At 42.9% G+C, this 21,163-nt stretch overlaps 2 protein-coding genes across 3 annotated transcripts in view; both read right to left on the minus strand.

Moving 5' to 3' along the window:
* Nucleotides 1-1,231: 1,231 nt before the first annotated feature.
* On the minus strand, nt 1,232-20,872 carry NFRKB (nuclear factor related to kappaB binding protein). Of its 2 annotated transcripts, XM_026071678.1 has the most exons (26): nt 20,770-20,872; nt 19,916-20,069; nt 19,255-19,456; nt 19,032-19,159; nt 17,840-18,014; nt 17,538-17,639; nt 16,865-16,938; nt 16,388-16,472; nt 15,758-15,938; nt 14,804-14,912; nt 14,178-14,304; nt 13,133-13,198; nt 12,029-12,108; nt 11,907-11,950; nt 11,377-11,437; nt 10,271-10,445; nt 9,584-9,690; nt 8,988-9,111; nt 8,433-8,512; nt 7,487-7,707; nt 7,108-7,384; nt 6,559-6,777; nt 5,239-6,024; nt 4,407-4,513; nt 3,247-3,382; nt 1,232-2,511 (listed from the first exon to the last, which is right to left on the minus strand). In XM_026071678.1, exons 2-26 carry the CDS (start codon nt 20,048-20,050, stop codon nt 2,386-2,388), a joined length of 3,927 nt encoding a protein of 1,308 aa, XP_025927463.1. In that variant the 5' UTR covers nt 20,051-20,069; nt 20,770-20,872; the 3' UTR covers nt 1,232-2,385. The 2 variants fall into 2 exon arrangements, with proteins under 2 accessions (XP_025927463.1, XP_025927464.1); XM_026071679.1 differs by lacking the exon at nt 20,770-20,872 and having other exon boundaries at nt 11,377-11,434; nt 19,916-20,065.
* Nucleotides 19,981-21,163, minus strand: part of PRDM10 (PR/SET domain 10) — a 48,388-nt gene continuing 47,205 nt past the window's right edge. Inside the window, exon 26 of the transcript XR_003254496.1 lies at nt 19,981-20,069. The gene's annotated coding sequence lies outside the window, so the exon portion shown is untranslated. The remainder of the gene's footprint in view (nt 20,070-21,163) is intronic.

Below are 21,163 nucleotides of genomic sequence, written 5' to 3' on the forward strand. Positions count from 1 at the left end.
AGTAAACACAGACTGTTTAATCCAGCACATAGGTCTTTCAAATACGAAGCTCGCATAGTGACTGATGCTCTTTCCTCAAAGAACACAGACTTCAAAAGCAAAGAGAACAGGCTTCAGCAAAGCAGTAACGAATGCAAAGGTAGCTCACACGTTAGCAACTGGCTTAGCAAAGACAGTGATGGAAGAAGGGAGACGATGAGGATCCAGAACAGCAAGACTCCAAGAACTCTGCAGCAACAAGAATCTCACGGCAATACTAAACTATGTGATTAGATGCAGGCTTCTTGGTTTTTTTTAAACCTGGCACAGCCAAAGTCTCCTATGTCACATTCATGTAGTTAGTTGCAAGAGGATTCACATAAATTTAAGTTGTTTCACACTGTAACATCTTGCAGCACTTGATTTTAGGTTTTGAAGCTTAAGAATTTTATTAATAATGAAGAGAATTAGCATAACAGGATCCTGAATTTGTTTTGAATTTAGCGGTTCTTTTTCACATGAGCAGCACAAGGTAATGCTTAGTTGTCTCTTCCATTTCTTGTTTTAATTTTACAACTGGCTCTGGTGTCCTTTGTCAGATAAAAGGACTTAAAAATTTCAGCACCTCCCTCCCAAACCACAGGTCTTCCTGCTGTCTGCTTAGCTGACAGATTAAACATACAAAAGAGGTTCAAATAGGTACAAAAATTGACAAAGCAGGGAAGGTGCTCAGAAAACCTTTATCACTCCAAATTCTATCCCTGAGGCATATAAATCATAATTCAAGCGCATGCTTTAAAATGGTGTATTGGTGTGGCCTCCTTACTGAATACTTGCAGCTATCCACTTCTTTTTATTTAAATACCTGATTTCCTCCAACCCACCCCTGAACTCGGTTAGCTATCGCACAGAAGGGCTGAGACGCACAGCCTGAAGCCCAGCAAAGCTGCCTGCTCTGCTCAGGTGCAATGGTTCCGAACAGCAACACACGTAGCTCCAACTGAGGCTTCTGCCGTGAAGTTCAGCTTAACACTGGAAAGCACTGAACTGTAAGATTTGGTTCTTTAAACAGATTATATGCAGTAATGTATAACTCAGAGCAAATCATGTATTTTAAAAAAGAACACAAGAGAAAATAYGTTAAAAAGTACCATCTTACAAAGGAAGATGGACAATCTATTAGCCCTTGACAGGCTAGACAATCATTGTACACAAAACCACAAGCTGTACAAAACGGAAAAGAGATGGCGGATAGATTTATAAGGCTTTCTGCACTTTTATTCTTTTCCTAGTCCAACATTTCTTCTGATCTCATTCAAAGAATGCTTCCAAGTCATGTCAGAACAGCAACAAATTCATCTCCGGTTATGTGCAAAATTCAAACAATTTATATAGAAAGATAAAATTGCAAAAATAAAAATCAAACTAAAGGCCAGGCTCACGGGTTAAAATATTTCTTCTGTCCAAGTCCAAGAGACTACAGTTTGGGTATATTTGAAATCATATTCCAATTTTTTAAAACAAGCTACAGTCTTGTTTGACTGATAAAAAGGTGGCTGAAGAAAACTAAAGGAGGAAGTTTCCAGTGAACATTTTCTTTTTCCTTTTCAATATACTCCATTTGCTGACACACTTGTTCACACAATGACTTTCTGTATTTCCTCCAGTTCTCACTCTTTCCCATGTTTCCTAGCCTTTTTACAACAAGAACTGTCTTGACGAGGGACTCTTCCTGCCTTTAAGCGTAACAAAGACTGACAAAAATTTGACATGGAAGTGGGATCTGTTCAACGTGAAGTTTGAGCTCAGAGACAGGGGAGAGGTATTAAAAAAGTCTATAAATAGTGAAGTGAATGTGTTAGGGATCTACCTCCAGGCTATGTTACAAACAAACTCTGGTGTCCAAGCCACCGTCCTAAGTCACTTATATAAAAGTCTTGACAGCTAGTCTCCAGCAAAAGAACGTATCTTCGTCATGACTTTGAAAAGCCAATGAATTACCCCTTCCAAGCAAGTTTCACTGGTTAAGGAAGACCCAAGATTAACTGCTTTGTCTACAACCCAAAATGCACAGAAATGATAGGTGGCCATTTGGGAAAAGCCATTCAGATGGGAAGAGAACAAAGAAGGAAGACATTCCTTACATGACCAATGCCATAGAACTTGGCTTTACACATCTGGACCGAAACATTTTGTTTTGTAAGCACAGCATCTTCTGCTGTGGAATTTCTACCTAGACATCACAATGCTGACTCCAGACAAGCAATGCGTGTTGCTTTTGGCACGTGATGGATTTCAGTCCAATCCCTAGCTATGACTGCAGTTAGGTAGTCTTGGGTGGTTGGATGGAGGATGACAATGGAATCAGGCAAGTTCCTGGAAAGCGATCCACTTTCAAACCAGTGTTCAYAGCTGATCTTGGGTTTGTTTTGGAGATGGAGCAGTTGTCACGACCACAGTGGAAACTGCTTTAGTAGTGCCAGACACTGTTCCCTGCTGGAGATGGGAGGCTGGTACTGTTTGAATTCGCACCTGTTTGAAATGGAAAGAAAAAAATTCAACTCATGTCAAGAACAACCTCATGACACATTGCACTTGCATCCCACTCTTGCACTGGTAAATCACCTGCTTCCATCACAACAAAAATTCAGTGATATGATCAAGACCAAGCAGCAAAATACATCAAGAACTGACTCTGGCACAAGAAGATAGATCAGTGGGATGGTGGCGAGAGATCTCGAGATTAGAGAGCAAGGATTAGTTTCAAGGAAAACCTACATGTCAACTGCTTTTACAAGTTTTCAGAAGAATGACTCAGATCTATTGGCTACTTCACTTCTACAGGCTTATTACTAACAGCTCTCAATGCAGATTACTTGTTTGGAATTACTGAACACTGAGTTTGTAGACAGAGAGATGGATGTACAAAGAAGAGATGTAACTTCTCCAAGAAATGGAAACCTGCAGATCCCAAAGTAGAGAGTACTACAAAAAAGCCAAGCGTACARGAAGAATCCTTTAATCTGTCAGAAACATTTCCTGACAGGATTTTTGGTTTTACATTCATTATACTATTGGCACTTCAAAAACATTTAAAAACATATCTGGATGCAAGGAAGGTAAAGGAGGTGATACACTGCACATGCTTAATGCAGACACTACAGCTGCCTGTACTTTTTATGGAACCTCGTGTATCAAGTATAAAGTTCTCATGGAGATGTTAAGTCAGCAAAAAGCAAATGATAGCATCATTTTAGGTGTTTTTACCTGCGTGGCCTGGCCTTGTTGCTGCAGCTGCTGCAGTTGCTGTGCAGTCAGAAAACTCACTGGTTTGTTCCCAGCGATCAGTTTTGTCCCTGCTGGCATCGTAGTCAGGATGATATTTCTACCCAATCCACTGATGCTAAGGAAAGAGATCGTTGAAAGGTCAGTAAACAGCACAGCAGGCCGGATCTCTCAGATCACAACGTGCAACTTCGGACACCCCATTCAACCTTCAGAAGCTCCTTAGTGACTTGTGTGTCCCACTGCCACTAGTATTTATACAACCCTGTCCTCGAAATGCTCATAGAAACTATCCAACTCAGTCACATAAAAGCTGATAATGTGTATACAGTAATATGGTATGTTGTAAGACAACCTATAATGAGATAAATGCATTAATTTTTGGTTCATCTATTACAAAAAGTGCTTTCTCAGGTCTGCCTAAACTGTTCTTCAGGTGCTAAGAGATTAAAGTTACTTATCTAATTCACTACTGATTTTAAGCTTTTTGTTTAACAATACTGACTGATACAAAAGTGACAAGTTTATGTCAACTATTCTCATGACAAGAGAAAATTATTTTATCACATGAATCAAACCCTTTAACTCTGAGCTGTGCACATCACTGGGTTAGTCTGATCAAACCTGAACACTTCCCAAGGAATGCAAAAAATAGCAAGGCACACAGTGTTCTGCCCGGAAGATTTAACTAAGGGAGACACTACCAGAATTCATGGAAGAATAAACAAAAAGACTTCAATACCTCAATGCCAGACAAATTTGCACAGATGCGGTTAACACTGAGCTAGTTTCTTTAACAGAGAGAGATGGCCTCAGATTACAAATATTTTTAGGTATGTCACCAGGTTAATTCTTGCTCAAACACACAGAATTCATCTAATAACTATTTTCAAGCAGAGAACATTTTTTTTCTGCAGCATATCGCAAGAACCTACATCTCAGGGCACCTAAACAGAGACTGAGTTCTCATCACAAGACATTGAATTAATTTAATTTCTTGCAGTTAACGGACCTATAAACAGACTTGAGGTCACTTCCATACTCTGGTCTCTAGGAACCTGATTGATCACAGACCTTCCTCAGCTTATTTTTAAAGCAAAGCTACCAGACGTTGCTTGCTGGTGTATATGCAAAGTACTCACTTGGCCCCAAGGTTGCCCTTGATGATGGGGGCAGTCACCACACTCTTGCCTTTCACTGGCTGGCTGATCACTGACAGAGGCACTGTTATTCGTGCTGGTAGTTTACCCTAGAGAAGTTGAAGAACGCGTGAGGAGCAGTGGGGAGTTCAGCAGAGAAACCGCTTGACAACATGCAATTACCGTGCAGTTTGCTTTTTAGGAATCTTGGGAATAGAAACCAACAGCAGATTTGCTGATGAAATCTGTGCTCCGTTTCAGGCTCATTAAAATTCACCTCCATCTCATTCGCTTCACAGTGCCTCAACCCTGCAAACCTGCATCATCTTTACACCACAAGATTTCTCAGGGAAGGATCATCACATCAGTCCATGATTTTTATCCTACGACAGTAATGTCAATTTGTGTATTCAGCTTTCGAGATACCGTTTATGGTGCTGTCAGCTTTGGGCATTAAAACTGTATTAAACTGGGAATTCAGTAAAAAAGTTACTACAAGTAACAAGCACTTCCAGTTCTGATACCATCAGGAAGGGAAATTATTTCAGAGGTGCAGGGCAAGACGCTTAACTGCAAGAGGTAGGACTTTAGATAAGTGAAGTTTATTTTATTTACTCTCAACAGGTGTTAAGGGAAGACAGACATCTGACTGTTGTTCTGGTCATTCAGCATTTCACCGCAATTCCAACACAACGAAATTAGTTGCAGACTCATGTTCTACAGTACTTAATTTGAGCCCTTGTGGATATAGAGAGACATTTTCAGACATAAATCATCAGCATCTTTAGCATTCCCCTTTCTCACCCACCTCCAGAAAAAGCTTAGTATTACTTACTGCCTGGGACGTGGATACTACTGTGGTGCTCACGGGTACCTGCCGCACAGCAGTGGCTCCTGTGCCTATAGTTATGGGAGTCCCTGCAGCCCCTGAGGCCACAGCTACTGCTTTCGACACCGTGGCACTCATGGTCGGTAATGAGACAGCTGAGGTATGGACTGTGCCAGGCACGCTCACTGCTGAGGAAGAGGGTACTTGCTTAGCATGAGTAGCTACAGTAATAGTCTGCCCAGCTTTGGGCGGCATCACCCCCAGCCCCTGCACGATTCTTATAGTAGCAGCCGGCTTGGCCTCAGTGGATGCCACTGTAGTAATGGCTTTGCTCTTCTGGTCTGCCACAGTCATGCCCAGAGCAGGCATCAGTCTGAAAGCGGAGCTTGTTGGCTCTGCAGTCTTTAAGTCAGGAGTCACTTTAACCACTGTGCTTCCAGCCGGGCTGGAAGAAGCAGAAGTGGCCGTGCTAGTCTTGGCTGGAGAATCAGCAGTCTGAACAGGATTGGATGTCACGTGCAAAGTTGCAGAGATGCCTTTCCCACTAGCACTGCTTCCTGCAGCTGCTGTGAAAAGGTCCTGAGTGAGTTTGACAGTAGTGACTTGAGATTTGGCCAGCGTGGCCATCATGTCCGGGGTGATGCGCAGCACAGTCTGTCCCTTCGCATCCGTGGTGATTGAGGATGGGGGTAAGCGCAACACATCCTTCCCTTGGATCCGAAAATTGGTAGCTGTGAGTGGTATACCGCTTCCCGGCTGGGTCTTCATACCAAGCTGTCCTGTAATAGCCACCTGGAAGAAATCAGAGAGACAGTTATATCAAACCCGGACACAGTCCAAGACACAAAGTAAAACTTCCCAACAGGGTAATGTTTGCTCAGTGGCTATGAAAACTGAAACTACATTTCAGCAGGATGCTAGCACTCACTGCACTGCTGAAACTGGTTTTGGTTGCTCATTAGATGGCATTTCCAAAACCATATGAAAGCATGAAATACTGCGGAGTTGGTTTCTTTTCCAAACAAGCCGAAGGAAAAAAGAGATCAACATCCTAAGCTGCTACGTCAAAGAACCTGCACAAACATATTCCTCACTGGTACATTGTCCAGATGCATAGTATGCAGTTTTTGGTCTGCTATTAGCACATGAAAATGGGGCTCAAATACAGCAAAACAGCGACGGCCTAAATCTATATGGTGAAGCAATTCATACAACAGTATGGCTCACTATAGCTTTCACCATTTTTTCACATTTGCCTATCAAGTTTGTCAAAAACAGGAAACAGCTGAGTCACCGAGTCCACTTCCTCGCCTCTCCCTCTCTCACCTGCTTGATGATATTCTGGCCAGCTACATTCTGGATGACAGCGGTAGAGGAGGTGCTTGTAGCAGAACTGCCTGGAGAGCTGGTTACTGGCTTTACAGCAGGACTGGGTGCTGCAGACAGTCCTGCCACAGCGATGCCCGTCTGTCCTGTCACAGAGGTTCCTGATCTTTGCACCTGCACTGGGCTGGTTTGAGCTTTTACTGGTAGAGTCATCACAGCCTACAGCAAGACACAGAGGCAGCTTATGAACAGACTAATACAACACTAACAGACGAATACTCGTTCTTTTCATCTCATGCCTTAGCTTGTAAGTTCTATGGACTTTTTTGCTGTTATGCTATGTTAACAGGGTCACAGAAACAAAGAATGGGGAGAAAAACAGGGACACAACAGTATTATGCGCAACTGTTTCTATGCTCCTGTCCTGCAGTTAACTGCATGTTCCAAGGAAGCAAGTAAACCCTGTTCACCGTTTCAAAAATACCAGGGAGCCCCACAGGATAGAAATCAGAGTTACTTCACCGTTTCTATGCAGACGCCCAGTCTCACCTGAGGCAGCACTTTGGTTTGCGTGGCTGTAGCTGGAACGCGGATCTGAGGCACTGACGTAGGCTGCTGCTGCTGGGTTACCACCGGGGCTTGCTGAGACACAGCTGGGAGGCTGGACTGGGCAGTGACCACTCGGACCTGGGGCAGTCCTGAGGACGTGGTATGACTTACCACCCGGGGGGGAGCTGGCTGCGGCCCAGGCTGCGTCTGTGAACTCTGGGCTGTGGAAAGCAATGTCCCAAGCTGTGGCATGGTAGGGGATGATACCAGAAGAACGCTACGGAAAAGATAGAGCCAGCAGGTCAGCAAAGATGTAGGAGACAACTGAGAGAGGATCAGAACATTCAGAAGTGATGTAAGAAACAGAAGGATAGCATACCTTTGGCTGGGTTTTGTTGGCTCTGATCCAGCGCTAGGTACACTCTTGCTAACCACAGACACTGGTGGGGGTGAAATAGGTGTTGCGGGTAATGCTGGTGCAGTTGGTGTCACAGGAGTCACAGGAGTTGGTGGCATGCTGGAGTCACTAAGGCTCAACTGACTGGGCTCTGATGTGCTGCTAGGGAGTGCTTTCACAGAGCTCTCCTTGTTACTAGACTTCTGCAAAGGAACCACATAAAGCATGAGGTCTTTATAGAAACTGGCTTTGATTGTACAGTCTGCAGAGAAGGAGCTGTGCATTTTAAACTGAGATCTATATTGATGTGAATGATGTCCAAAATCCTGAGATGCAAAATCCTGAAATCACAGCTGAATGACTGTCCTCCCTCCACCACAGCCACTAGTGGGCTGGGCAGCTTGACTGCCCCTGTTCTCAGGGAGAAATGCATTTCAGCAGTGACAGATGTTCATAATGTTCAGATTTCCACCTTGGTTAGTTTGCCAACTGCAACCATTTTAAAGATATTCGACATTAATATCAAGAAAAAAAAAAGACATCCAAACCCTCACAGTTTAAGCACACCAAGGGGGCAGCAGATGTGCTGTTACATACTGTGCCACAGATTAACCTCAAAACTGGATCAAAGGGACTATTCCTAAAACAGGGGTACGAATCAATTCCTTTGACCTCTCTGCTGAGATCAGCAAGGACAAGAGCGGAAGCTGCAAGGAGCAAAAGTTCTGTCCTTCCCTCTTCATTTAGTTCATTGGTACAAGACTAACACTTGCATTCACATGCACAATGAATTGACAATCAAATAGGAGGTAATTTTCATCAGCTACTGTGGATGCAGAATTTATGGATTAACTTTAGTTAATAGTTAAGCCCCTATCTCATTCCCAATCCCAAAAGCATCTGAGAAAACCTGTGCAAAGAAACTCACTATTTTAGCCGGAGGTTTTGGCTTCTGCTGAAGGGCTTTCTTGGCCTTTGCTGCAGCAGCTTGAGCCTGGTGAATCCGTTCTGCAAATATAAATTACCAGTTACAGTTCCCAAACACAGGCAAACTGAGTCAAGAAAGTGGCCATCCAACACTGTAAATTCATCTTCAGACAAGAAATTGAACACACATGTACACAGAGTCAGTTACTAGCCAAAAGAACAATACCAAGCAAAATAAGCCAAAAAAAGGCTGAAACAAAGATGTGCTGGAAGTTACCAATGCACACAGGTTTGTAGTTCTTGTACACAGGATGCTATTTTTCTAACAAATACTCATTTCAAATTGACACATTAATCTGCAGGACTGGACTTAACAGCTGATGGACTACCATTAGCAAACTGAGTACAGAAAAAAGCTAGACTGATAAATTAATGTTCATTATCCAGCTGGACTGAAGAAGCTCAATAGTATGGAAAGCAAAACACAAAATGAGATTTATAAACATCTTCACTTTGGAAGATACGGAACGGGGGAGTGCCACCAGACCAGGCTTACCAAACTCTTCCTCACTCCTGTCCCGGTGCAGGTATATCCATAACTTGCGGCCAATATCGTACTTCACGCAGGGATCTTTCTCATAATGCAATCGGTCCAAAGCACCACTAACAACAGTATTAACCTGAAAATTCAGAATTCACAGTATTACAAGATGTCTTGACTTTGGCCAGCCAAAGGTCACGAACAGGAAAGCCAATCCTATTTGGCATAAAACTGTAAAAAGTTGCTAGCAATGTTCATTTGAGTAAGGACTGACTGTTCTTAAAGAGCAGATGCGGCAGCAGAAGGTGCTGCTTTCCTACTCAGATTAAATAGAACTTCCGCCAAGGCTGAGGTCTCTGAGAACTGACAGTGTTCCTCAATCTAAAGTGAGAGAAGCTATATGACGTGGTATTAATTGCATGGCCTTTCTAGCTGGTTTTCCACCATCCAGAGTTCCATGCAGCTGTAGCTCACAAGAATGGTATAAAAACTCTCCTTTGCAAGTACAAGAGGCATAAGAGTTATTGGATCTTAGTCAGTGAATACTGCATGAGTCTGCATAGCGTATTTTAGGAGAGCCTGTTGGAGGCAAGACGTGACATCCAACTTACTTGAGCACTTGTGACATCAGGAGCTAGGAACTGGGAATCTTTAAGCAGCTCACAGATTTCAGCACGAGTTCCTTCTCCATTAGGAAGGCGAGCAGCAGCATCACGAACTGAGATAGAAAACCAGAGCTTAAATTTACAGCCTTAACTAGGTAGCTGTATTCAAGTTCTTCAGCAGACATGCTTCTGTGTTGCTTTCTTATCCTCACTCTCACAGTGCTTACTTGCTCACTAAAATCTAGCCCCCATGCTCCCCCAGGGCCCCGGATGACTGTATGAGCAGAGACTGTAAAGGATTATTTTAAAGTACATCAGCTGGGCTGGCTTGGTGCTGAAGCTGGGGACTGGCACTCTGTCCCTGAATGACTATGTAGTGCCCCAACTTCACAACAGTATACCTAAACCAGTACTCATGGTTTTCCAACTATATGAGCCTTAGCTCCAGCCAGCCTCGTGGACTCTTGCTTCTCTCCATTTCCCATTTTCTCTCAGATCAACAGGAAACATAGAGAAGCCTTCTTTTCTAGCTATTCCTGCTCCCAGTATTTCACCATCTTTACTCCATGTGGTTTATTTCTTCTTCACTTGTCATCCCAGTCCACCCACCTTTTCCCTTTATAATGGAGATTCCCATTGTTTGGGGGAATGGGGATGCCTTTAATTTTTTTGCAGAGGATGCCATCACCTTACCAAGGGACAAGATGGTGACGTATGCTGGTCTGTCTGAGCGCAGGAGAGAATGCTCTCGGGCTTTGTTTAATGAGGTTTCCTTGTCAAACACCCCCTTCACAGGACCAACAACTGACTCAAAGCCATGCATACGGAAGGTGAAAGCCTTGTGGGGCTGGCTGTAACGGTAACGCTCCTGTATTTGGAAACAAGAGGGACACAACTTAGCAGGAAACATAGAGAAAAGTCTTGAAGCTCGTGCCACACAAGTCCTGAAGAGAAGAGACAGAGCATTTATACTATAATATACTACAACACTGTATAAATAAGTTAGTATCATTCTTTAGAGAGAAAAATACTTTTTCTTTTAAAATTAGAAGCTGAAATACTGCTGTATAAACTCATTTCTGACCTTCTTCAAGCAGAATATAAAGCAGCACCTGAACAAAGTGCCCAGATACAGCACGTTAGGTTCATTGTTAAGCTGCTACACAGACTACACAGGTGTGAAAGATCACGTCTCCCAGCCAGCAAACACCCCTTCGCCCAGTGACAACTTGCCATTTCTTCCTCCCCTAAACTGGCAAAAGACAGATTTCCAAAATTTAACCTGTATATCCCACCAAGAAAACAGCACATGTATTCAGGGAGGAGAACCCTCACCACACATTTACCCTACAACACGCATTCTTACAGTAAGGCCACAAACCTTAAAAATATAGTGGAACTTGTGTCTACTACAGACAGCACAACTAAGTGTACGAGTACACTTATTCCCACTTGTCTTCTGCCTCTTGYACACACACGTGCTCAAAAATATAGAGACAAGTCATCCTCACATGGTGGGAGACTGCAGAGGAGACAGAAATGTTGGCACTACCAATGTGAATTAATTTTGCACCATACCCATTGGAAACAGAGGGTTTTGAAAAAAAGAACTAGGCTGTATTTTCAGCAAGTTTGACCTGAGGCTGAGATACCTACTTGAAAGCTGAAGAAATTTGTTACTTTTGTGTTAACAAAGTTTGTGGAGAGTATACAACTGCCATCCCAKAAAGATTTTCTTGTTTTAGTTGCCAACAGTGTTTCAACATGCGTGTCTAAAATTGAGAAGATTCTCTTCTTACCTGCTCCTGAAAAACACGTTTCTCCTCTCCAGTGCTAGGTCGGACTACATAGTCAGTCCTTCTGAAACAAAGATCACCATCGGTTCTGTGCAACAAGCCAACCACAATTCCAAAGGATATCCCAAAGGATTAGCCATCTCAACCTTTCTGCAACTTCTTGTCACACCAAAGAACAAATTCTGAATGCATTTATGCTAATAAAAATGAAAAGTCCTGCAGAGATCTTAAAATATGCTCTAAGCCCTATCTGGAGGTAAGCAGGGACTGTAAATAATCTAGTAATCAGAACACAAGTTAAGTTACGGGTCTGCTCAGATAACATAAATGAACTTGGGGACAAATTAGTTGATTTTGTGAAGTCTAGTCACCACATTTATAAAATCAGACTATGCAATTCCCTCCTGTCCCCATGACACAAAGTATTTGTATTTCAAGCAGCTAGCTGTTCAGATCCAGAGGCGCAGGGACCAAACTCCATAGCTATAACATGCACTGCAGAAACAAGTTTTCAGCTGATAATATATACTTACACCCTGGGAATTGGTGTTGTGGCATCTGAGCTGTCTTCATTTTCCTATCAAAAAAAAGAGAAAAGTCAACATTCAATATTTTTCAGGTTCTGTGCTGCTAAAAGGTGATTCTTCTGACTCACCTTGAAGAAAGTCTGGTCTTTGGTCTCCAACCAGAGTTGAAAAAGTGCTGCCAATTCTTTCTCGTGATCTTGGCAAGAACCTAGTCCAAGAAATCAAGGAAAATTTATTTGCTCTTTATTTGCCTTTATTTGCTATGAAGCCAGCACCCTGCTGCTTATACTTCCCAATCATCTGCCACTCCCTTCCCATCTCTATGCATCACCCGTTACAAAGCAACTTCCACACTTCACAGATGCTCCAGTTCTGCTGCTTGAACACATTCAGGCTCAGGAACACGCTAAAGCCGAGCTAGTCCCCTATGTTGATATGAAGGGCTGTGCTTCAACTCCAGCATAGCAGGCAAGGTATTTTTGGGACACAGCCACCTGATACTGGCAGATGGGTCCCACTCTCCAAGTAAATCCAGTCACCCAATCCCTAAGCAGAAACAGGTGCCACCACAACCTCCACCAAGAATGGTAAAAGGGATTGGAGGAATACCTTCCTGACTCCAAATCTCAGCCCGTTTAAGCCTGCAAATATGATCAAGAATCATGATAGTTACAGAATAGAAAATTTTGCCTAGTAGCTAACGCCACAAAAAAACCCCAAGACATCTGCAATTAACTCACTGCGAGCCTGGGCACTTTATTATTGATTTGTTCTTTGATTGCCTCTTTTATATTATTCATTTGTCCATTGACTCCCCCTTTTAAAATGAGAATAATACGAGTTTGTTCCACAGAGAACCTTAATTCATTAAGAACTGTAGTAATTAATAATTCCTGTGAACACTCAGAAGGTATGATCTACAGAAGTGAAAATATGAAGATGTTTAGCCAGCTTTGAAGGGTGTGCATAAATCCGGTTAGATCAGCAACACAAAGAAATAAAGTCCAGTGCCTTTGCTCACTTACTCTCTGTCCATTGCTGACACTTACATCTGGAGACAGTCTTGAAGGTAAACACAACATTGCGTAGCTAGAAGAAGAGAAAAGCCCTAACCTATGGAATAACAACTCTGCTTGTCTCTCTCTGGCTGCAGCAAGCTGAAAAGTAGAGTCCTGGAGAAAACAGCCAACCTTTATTATAGTAGAAATCATAGCAGAGTACAACTTACTCACCAAGCAATTTCCACTGCTGAGTTTTTTCCTTGAATTCAACAAAAGGGGAGAAGCTGGAAGGAACATCTGCAACGAAAGACATGCATTTCATAGACGTCATTCAATGGTGCACTCTCAAAATCCTACTGTTATATTACAAGCTGTTCAGTTAGACTCATAATGATAGATAAAGCATTTTAAGTGATTATATAAGCGCATCTCTACTTGCCCAAAGGGAAGGTCAGCATCTCAGAGTAACAGTGCAGTGGAAGAAAAGAACAGAGCAGGATAAAGAGCCTTTCACATACAGGCTGTCAGATGAGATCCTTTTCAAGCAGTGAAGCAGCAGATATTGCTACTGTACGGTAACAATTCTTGGGCTCACGTGACGTGAACTTGAGATTTACAGTATTCACCAGCACTGTGGACAATATTAGGTATCCATGCTGCAAAGATCATTACAATCTACACCGTCTCCCCCTTTAAAACTCCCAGCTAAAGCAAATTAGAATCGCAGAACAATTTAGATTGAAAGGAACCTCTGGAGCTTAACTGGTCCAACCCCCAGGTCAAAACAGGGCCAACTTCAAGTTTCCAGTAGATTGCTCAGAGCCTCATCTAGTTGATTTTTGATTATCTCCAAAGACAACCACAACCTCTTGGCACCAGGAAGAGAATAATCTCTTCTCGTTTCAAGCACAGGATCATAGATAGGAGAAAATGGCAGTGTCACAATCCTAAAAGTGCCTGTCTTTGCAGATATTTACATAAAAGGCCAGTCTACAGGGCTGACTGCCAAGAACTTTTCTTTAACAATAAAAAAAAACAATTCACATATATATTTGCATCATCAGAAACGAAGCTGGATCTAATCTAGTACACGCATGCAAAATAAGTCTATCACCATCAAGAAAATAAAAGCCAGAATACCCACAACAGAAGTACAACCAAAAATGCAATGATTTATTGCAGCGATGAATTAAAAGTTGATCGGAGTTACAATATAAACCAGCACTGATTAGAAGTGAGTTACAAGCATCATATTATTTTTAGCAGCCATTCTTACCTCTGCTGTCACCTGTCAAGTACTGCAAGGCAGGCAAAACCAGTTCAGACCAGTTGGGGGCAAAGGAGAACCAGTTATTTAGTGTGCTGGCAGGAGAAGATTGCCAATCTAGAACTTTATCCTCAAGCTGAAGAGGAAAAAAAATCCTATTACAGATATCATAATTTGAACTATGAATGTTTTAATAGAAGAAGAAAACAGAACAGCTACACATGTCAAGGGAAAAGAATTTTATATATACACATACAAAAAAAAAAAAATCACCTGACTTTTTCAAGTAATCATAAGATGGTATTTCAGACAACTGAAAAGACACTGAAAAGGCGTAAAAACATCCCACACCATCGCTGGCCCTAATATATGTAATATAGCTAACCATGATCTAAAAAAATGGGTAAGGAAAGAGATATTTACAAATTGAATCAACTCGGTTTTTGAAATATGTTAAAAATAGAATGCGGTACACACTCCCAAAGTGTTAGGGGGTTTTAATCTGTAATTTATGTTTACATAATTTATAGCAGGATATTTCCAGAGAAAATCTCTGTTACACAGCTGTCCAAGAATCTATTCCCCAATTTTCCTTTCTGCAAAGACTCCTGTAAGATGCGCGGGTGGTTCCTTACCACAGAGAGACTAGCAGGTCCTTCCAGAAACAAAATCTCCAAAAGAAGGAAAAAGAAGCTGGAAGAGATTTCATTTACTCCAAGGCATGGCTTCATCTCTTCAAGAGGTCTTCAGAAGAAAGAAAATACAAGTAAAGTTTACTGAGTAAATATTCACCTTCATACACAGAGATGAACACTGTGCATTTTACACATCCCACGCTTTAGAAAACCAAAGCCAACAACTTTCTATTCTTAGGCAGCAGCAGAATTTCACAACAGCAGGTCACAGCTGAGATGCTTTCCCCATCAATGGTGAAAGAGCCAGACACAGCAAAGACAGAGCTAGCTACACAGCTCTGCAAAGATACCACAAAAACCCGAGTTGCAACTTTTGTTGCTGTCTCGGTCTCTGCAAAGTGTTTAGAGCCCTGTCACTAAGCTTCCACTAGAGGATCCACAGCCCACTTCATTTTTTCAACTTCGATATGTATGAAAAAATACTGCCAGTTCAGTTTGGCAAATGGGCTCAAGTGTAGGGTCCCAAGCATCTGATAAAGTAAACCTCCGCTGAAACTGTCATTGCCAGTTTTACTGAGATTATTGACTTGCGTGTGGTGGGAATGTAGATCAAATCAGGCACACACAGACAGAAGCACATTTTCAAGCCATCAGCAATTCCTTCGCATGCAGTCCTTCCCCACACAAGGCAGATGGGAATCTTTGAATATCTGACGACAGCAACACTTCTCTATCAATCCTCCTGCAAATAGCTACCTCTATAACATGGCTCAGAGAAAAGCGAATTATCTGGTATTTAAAAGCTTATCCGTGTTCTGTACTACAGTCAGCGGCACGATGTCCAAATGGGTACTCAGCAAAAGCACCTTAAAACTTGCATAATCATAGGTGGCCACTATCTCTCTGGTACAAATATGCACGCATATCTCCACCCACTTCCTCTGAAGCACTTACTCCTCTTTGACAGACGACAGAGGGATGGGGGAAGGATCCTGAGACATTGGTGGGATCCCGTCTGCATTGCTTAGGGAGTCAGCCAAATCTTCCACCTCAGATTTAATCATCTTCAGCTTTTTTTTCTTCTTGTCTTCCTTTTCCTTCACCTTTTTCTTCAGGGTTGCAAGGTCAAATAAAGCTTTAGATACAATAAACAGTAAGAAGAATAATGAGAAAACATCTTCTTAGATTTTAATGTTTATAAACTAACTATACATTTAAACATATATTCAGAAACGTATTGACTGTGCACTCATTCACCAGTTCATTCCACCCTCACAGTTATTTAYGAGTCCTTTTCTTCCTCAATGCGCTCCATTTTGATAGGAAAATTCGTTTATAAACCAACATATTTGAGATTGGGAAGGCCAATGTAATTGCGTCGAGTAGAGATACAAATTAGCTTTCATCAACTAGTTCGAAGTACCTTCAGTGGAAACCGGAGCTATCTTTGTGCAACTCAGATGGGGTAATTTACAACCCAGAGTAGCTAGCCAGCTATTTAAAGAGCAAATTCCACATAGGCTGCCTCCATCCTTAGCTTTTCACACACACAGACCACGCAAGCACCACACACAAGCCACTGACCTGCTAAGGAACCTTTCCTGCCAGCATTTACACGAGTCATAATATCATCAAGAGTCAGGTCTGTTGTCACTAGATCTGGGTGGTCCTACACAGCACAATGACACGGAAATGAAAAACAGGAAAGAAAAAAGTGTTAAGATAGCAACAGGGGTACAGCAGATAACTAAACACTAGCGTGCCCCAAACTTATCCGTGGTCAGCTTATAAAGCTATTTACTGCAAGCAAAGTAGGGAAATCTCTTAACTCCGGAATCCAGAGTTTTGTCTCTCTACATCCTCATCGCTAAAGAGAGGAGCATAAACAAAGGGGGCATACATCTTCTTCTAAATAAACAGAGGTTATGATAAATGGTTGAAGGGCAGGCACACATAAAAACATAGCTATCGCTTTGTCAGCCAGAAGCACCCTGTACTTCACAACGAACAGAGAAAAGAGCAATATTCCAGTCCAAACCCTCTGATTTCTTGATATCTTACAGGTTGACGTTTTCGTTTCTCATGGTGCTTCTTCAACATCATCTTCAAGTCGCTTTCCCCAAGTTCTATCTTATCTGCAATGAAAAAAAGTTCCAAGATTGTTTGCACAGTTTCCCATTTTTCTGTTGTCACTTTAGACTTCTTAGACTGCCATTTTTTTATGCTCTCAACAAGCTCCAAATTTCAGTAACTAAATCTTCCTTCATTTTTTGAAATTCAGACTTTTAATCAACCAGTTCATTTCATTACGTTCTTCCTTGGGTCATCCAGATATAATTGCTGATGCAAGGATGAAAGTGAAAAGAAGGGAAAAAACAGCTGTGCTGTAAGGATATACAAGCTTGATTACAGTAACCTTAGGATGGATTCCCTTTGTGCATACGGTAAAATAGTTCAAACTAAACTATGCTGATGCTTCAGCCATTAAAGGCAAAATACAATAGAAAATTCATTAGTATGACACAAGCTGCAGAGCCTTGTGTTAAAACATTACTTTTCCAAGGAGAAAAAATTTAAATAAATTGGGAGAAGATGATCCAGGTGTTTTGCAGATTACTATTTCACGTGAAAACTTGCAATGCTTCATTTCCGCATTTTTCATATCCGATTTTTCAGAGAGTCCAGAAGTAATTATCACCCCCAAATCCTTATGTACCCCTACTTTGGTTCTCACCTGCTGTTTTCATGTCCGAGGTTGATAATGTGGGGATCACTCTCAGTGGAACTGCTGGACTTGGACAACGAGCCGGAGAATTTGGAAGCCAGGAGCTTAGATCTCAAACAAACAAACAAACAAACAAATTTATGTAAAAGCACCTCAAAATTGCATTAATTCTACTTCTTCACGCTCATCAGAGCACAGCCAATAAAACTGGAGTGCAGTTTCGATTCTTCTATCACAGACACTGTCTGCCTATCAAAAATTTAGCTTTCCCCATTCACACCTCAAACCTTTACTTCAGTGCAGGGCATTACCTTCTTCATCAGAAGACAAGGTAGTATCTCCACACTCCTCTTTCACTTCCCTCAGAATCTTCAAGTAGCGCCGATGTGTCCGTCTGTCCCGTTCTTCTGTGTCACACATCGGTGAGAAGTGCTTTTTCCTCACGGTCATATCAGGGCCTCCTTTCCTAGCTAAATCCAGCAAGTACTGGAAGATGAGATAGRCATGACATCAGAAAGACTAAGCTGTCTTAGCTACAGCTCTGTAAATTATAAGAAGTCAAGCTCAATTCACACAGTTTCAGTACGGTTTAAGATTTGGGTAACTACCTCAGTTCTTTATAAGATAATAATCCCTACAAAGTATCAGTATTTACCACGAAAGCAATTTTAAAACTGAAGGAATCTTATAAAGGATCTTTACACCTTCATCTGCACTTACAATATCTCACCGGGATGCACTTGTGAAGTTTCATACCAAATATATAATACCAATATGAAAAYCAGTTTCTTTTGAGAAAACTTTTTACCCCTTATGGTAACAAAGGAAATAACTTCTTGTTCACTTCTGTATTCTTTTTCCATACCATTGTGAGGGGTTTTATAAGGACAGACTTTCTTCTTCATCCACACATTTAAATGTCTAAGCTTAACAAAAGGATAAAGAGAGCACTATTTACAACAGACACGTTTCAGTTGGTAGTAATTGTCTGACAGCAGTACCGATAAAGGAAGACTTCATCAGGGATTTACAGGCACCTGAATCAGACTTTTGTATCTATTCTATACCAAGCCCCAATGATGCTGAGGAATTCATACAACTATCTATTTACCAACCTGTAAAAAGGGCACGCTTCCTTGTTTCACAACGACAGGAAAGGTAGAAAAATTAAGGCAGAACGGTTTGTTAATAGAACAATAAGGTATAAAGGGGCAGATGGAAAAAAGGGTGGGGAAAAGAGGTGGGCATAGGAAAATATACTACATAAAAGCGAAGGAGATGRGAATTTCAAAACCTGAAGTTTGATACCTATCTTTGCAAACATAAAAATTGTTCTAGTGATCGTATCTTACAGGGGCCACTGAAAAATCAGGCAAGCAGCATTTATTAAAAGGGACACCTCTAAGAATTGTGAGCGCACAAATACCGAGATACTTTGTTGCAAAGAAAGCCCATTCATCACAGAACACKAGAAAGGGATGACTACACCCTGAAGACACTCACATTACGGGAAGCAAGGATCTGCTTGAGCAGTCGGTAGAAGTACTGCTGCTGAGAGCTTAGGTAGCGTTTATACTGGGACTTGAAACATAGCTGCCTGTATTTCACAACTTCAGGATTAAAGTGTCCATCTGTAAGAAAAAAGTTAAAAATTGCTTCAGTTTTCATCAGCTGCCAGTCGAAAACTTGACTCTAGAAATACACTGAACACATTATGGTCACTGACCCCGAAAAAGTTTCTGGGCAATRTGCAGTGGATTTCCAAAACGGAAGTTCTCGCCACTGAACAGTGCAGAGATGAGTTTGTTCTGATGCTCTCGGTTGTTTTCAGGAAAGTGCGGCAGGAATTTTTTTAGGTGGTCTCGCTGTGCATCTGTCAGCACCTCCTGCCACGTAGACAAGCTAACGACTTCAAAAAAGATCTCAGGCTAAAGAAAGCACAAAACAATAGTGAAGAAAATGCATCCGGCATCCTTAACAAACTTCCATCCCTCAAGGCTTTCTGCAGTCAAATCATACAAGGCATAAGACAGTGTTTCATACCAAAATGGAAAACAACACAACGTAAAAAGGAAAAGGAAGGAAATAAAGGACTCTAYGACGAACAAGTGGAGAGAACCTAAATTTTTTAAAACCAGAACTTTTATGCCCTTCTCAAACCGAACTTTACTATAAAATAGGTCTTTATCTACTAAAGGAAAACAACAAAAAAAATTTAAATCAAGCTTTGCTGAGATTATACAAAGCGCTGTTCAGCACCTTGTCCAGGATGCTTGGAAACATTTCACTTCTTTTCAGTTTGCTCTCCTCTGTAAGCATCACAGAGGAGRTTAAATATATTGTTTATCAAGGCTCTGAAAACACAAAGTATTCATAGCACTACTCACATCCTCCAGCAGGTCCTCAGGCAGACTAACCCTTGTCCCACCCAACATGCAGTCCTCCATGATTCGCGTGCCATTTCCCTCCCCACATGGTCCCAGCTCCAGCGGGTCCGTCAGCATGTGATCCAGCGAGTCCATTCTTCACTCTCTCACGTTCCTAAACAACAACAGCAAAACCCTCAGCTGACCGGCTAGCATCCCTCAGAAGTCCCAAATCCAGATACGCTCCAAACCAACARTGTTCTAGGAGATGCATTTAATGAAGTGGTTAAATGCAAGCTACAGAATCAACTCAAAAGATACAGAACAGGCATCTTCACAGTGTGGATTTACTATTTGACAGTAAAACAGATTACACCAACTGAGGAACGCTTTTCCAGATAACATGTGCCAAGCCCCAGCCCACATAAATGCAACACCCCTAGMGAGAGCGGAAAGCCCAAGTGATCTCTTTTACTTTCTTACCTGTAGGAGCYGTCATGGTGTGAAACACCACAAAAAGTATCTATGCCTAAATTGTACAAGTGTTTTTTATGTGCAAGCTGACACACAGGTCTAGGTTTGGCCAAGAGCCTCGTTCCCCTCGAACAGAATTTGACAGCAGCCGCCCTGCCCGCGACTCGCTCGATCTGCAGAGACCAAAACGCCCAGCGAACGACAGACAGATCCCGGCGACAGGGTCGCGCAGCGAGCCCGTACGCAACCGCTGAAAAGGGGCACCGCATGCAAGGCGCCCCGGGCTCCCCCTCCACGTGGCCGCGGGCCGCGGAGCGCGGGGGCGGCCGTGACAGGGCTTGCACGCGCGCGGCGTGGGGGGTTGGGGGGGGGCGGCGTTTAGTCAGAGGGGCTTCACCCACCTGCCGCCGGCGCGCCGGGCTCGCCCGCGGCGCCGCTGCCCTCTCCCCGCGCTGAGGACGCCTCTCCGCCGGCAGCCCCTCCCCCCCTCCGCGCAACCGTTACCGGCTCCTCGCGGCGCGCGCCAACGGCCGCTGCCCGCAGCCGTTGGGCCGGGGGCGGCGGTTGGGCCGCGGCAGGGGAGGGGGAGGGGAGGGGCCGGCCGAGAGCGCGCCCCCCCCCCGCACGCGGCCCGCACCGGAAGGCGGAAGCCGCTGCTCCCCGCGCCTGCGCGCTGCGCCCCGGGGCGAGAGGGGAAGCGGAAGGGCGGGAGGAAGGTGGTTGGGGTCTGGTTTTTTTGCTGTTATGACGCAGCCAAACCTTTAGATTAGCAGAAAGCGGGGCAGCCCGCCCGAG

Source organism: Apteryx rowi, unplaced genomic scaffold (assembly GCF_003343035.1).
Source record: "Apteryx rowi isolate R43461 unplaced genomic scaffold, aptRow1 scaffold_33, whole genome shotgun sequence".
Taxonomy (NCBI): Eukaryota; Metazoa; Chordata; class Aves; order Apterygiformes; family Apterygidae; genus Apteryx; species Apteryx rowi.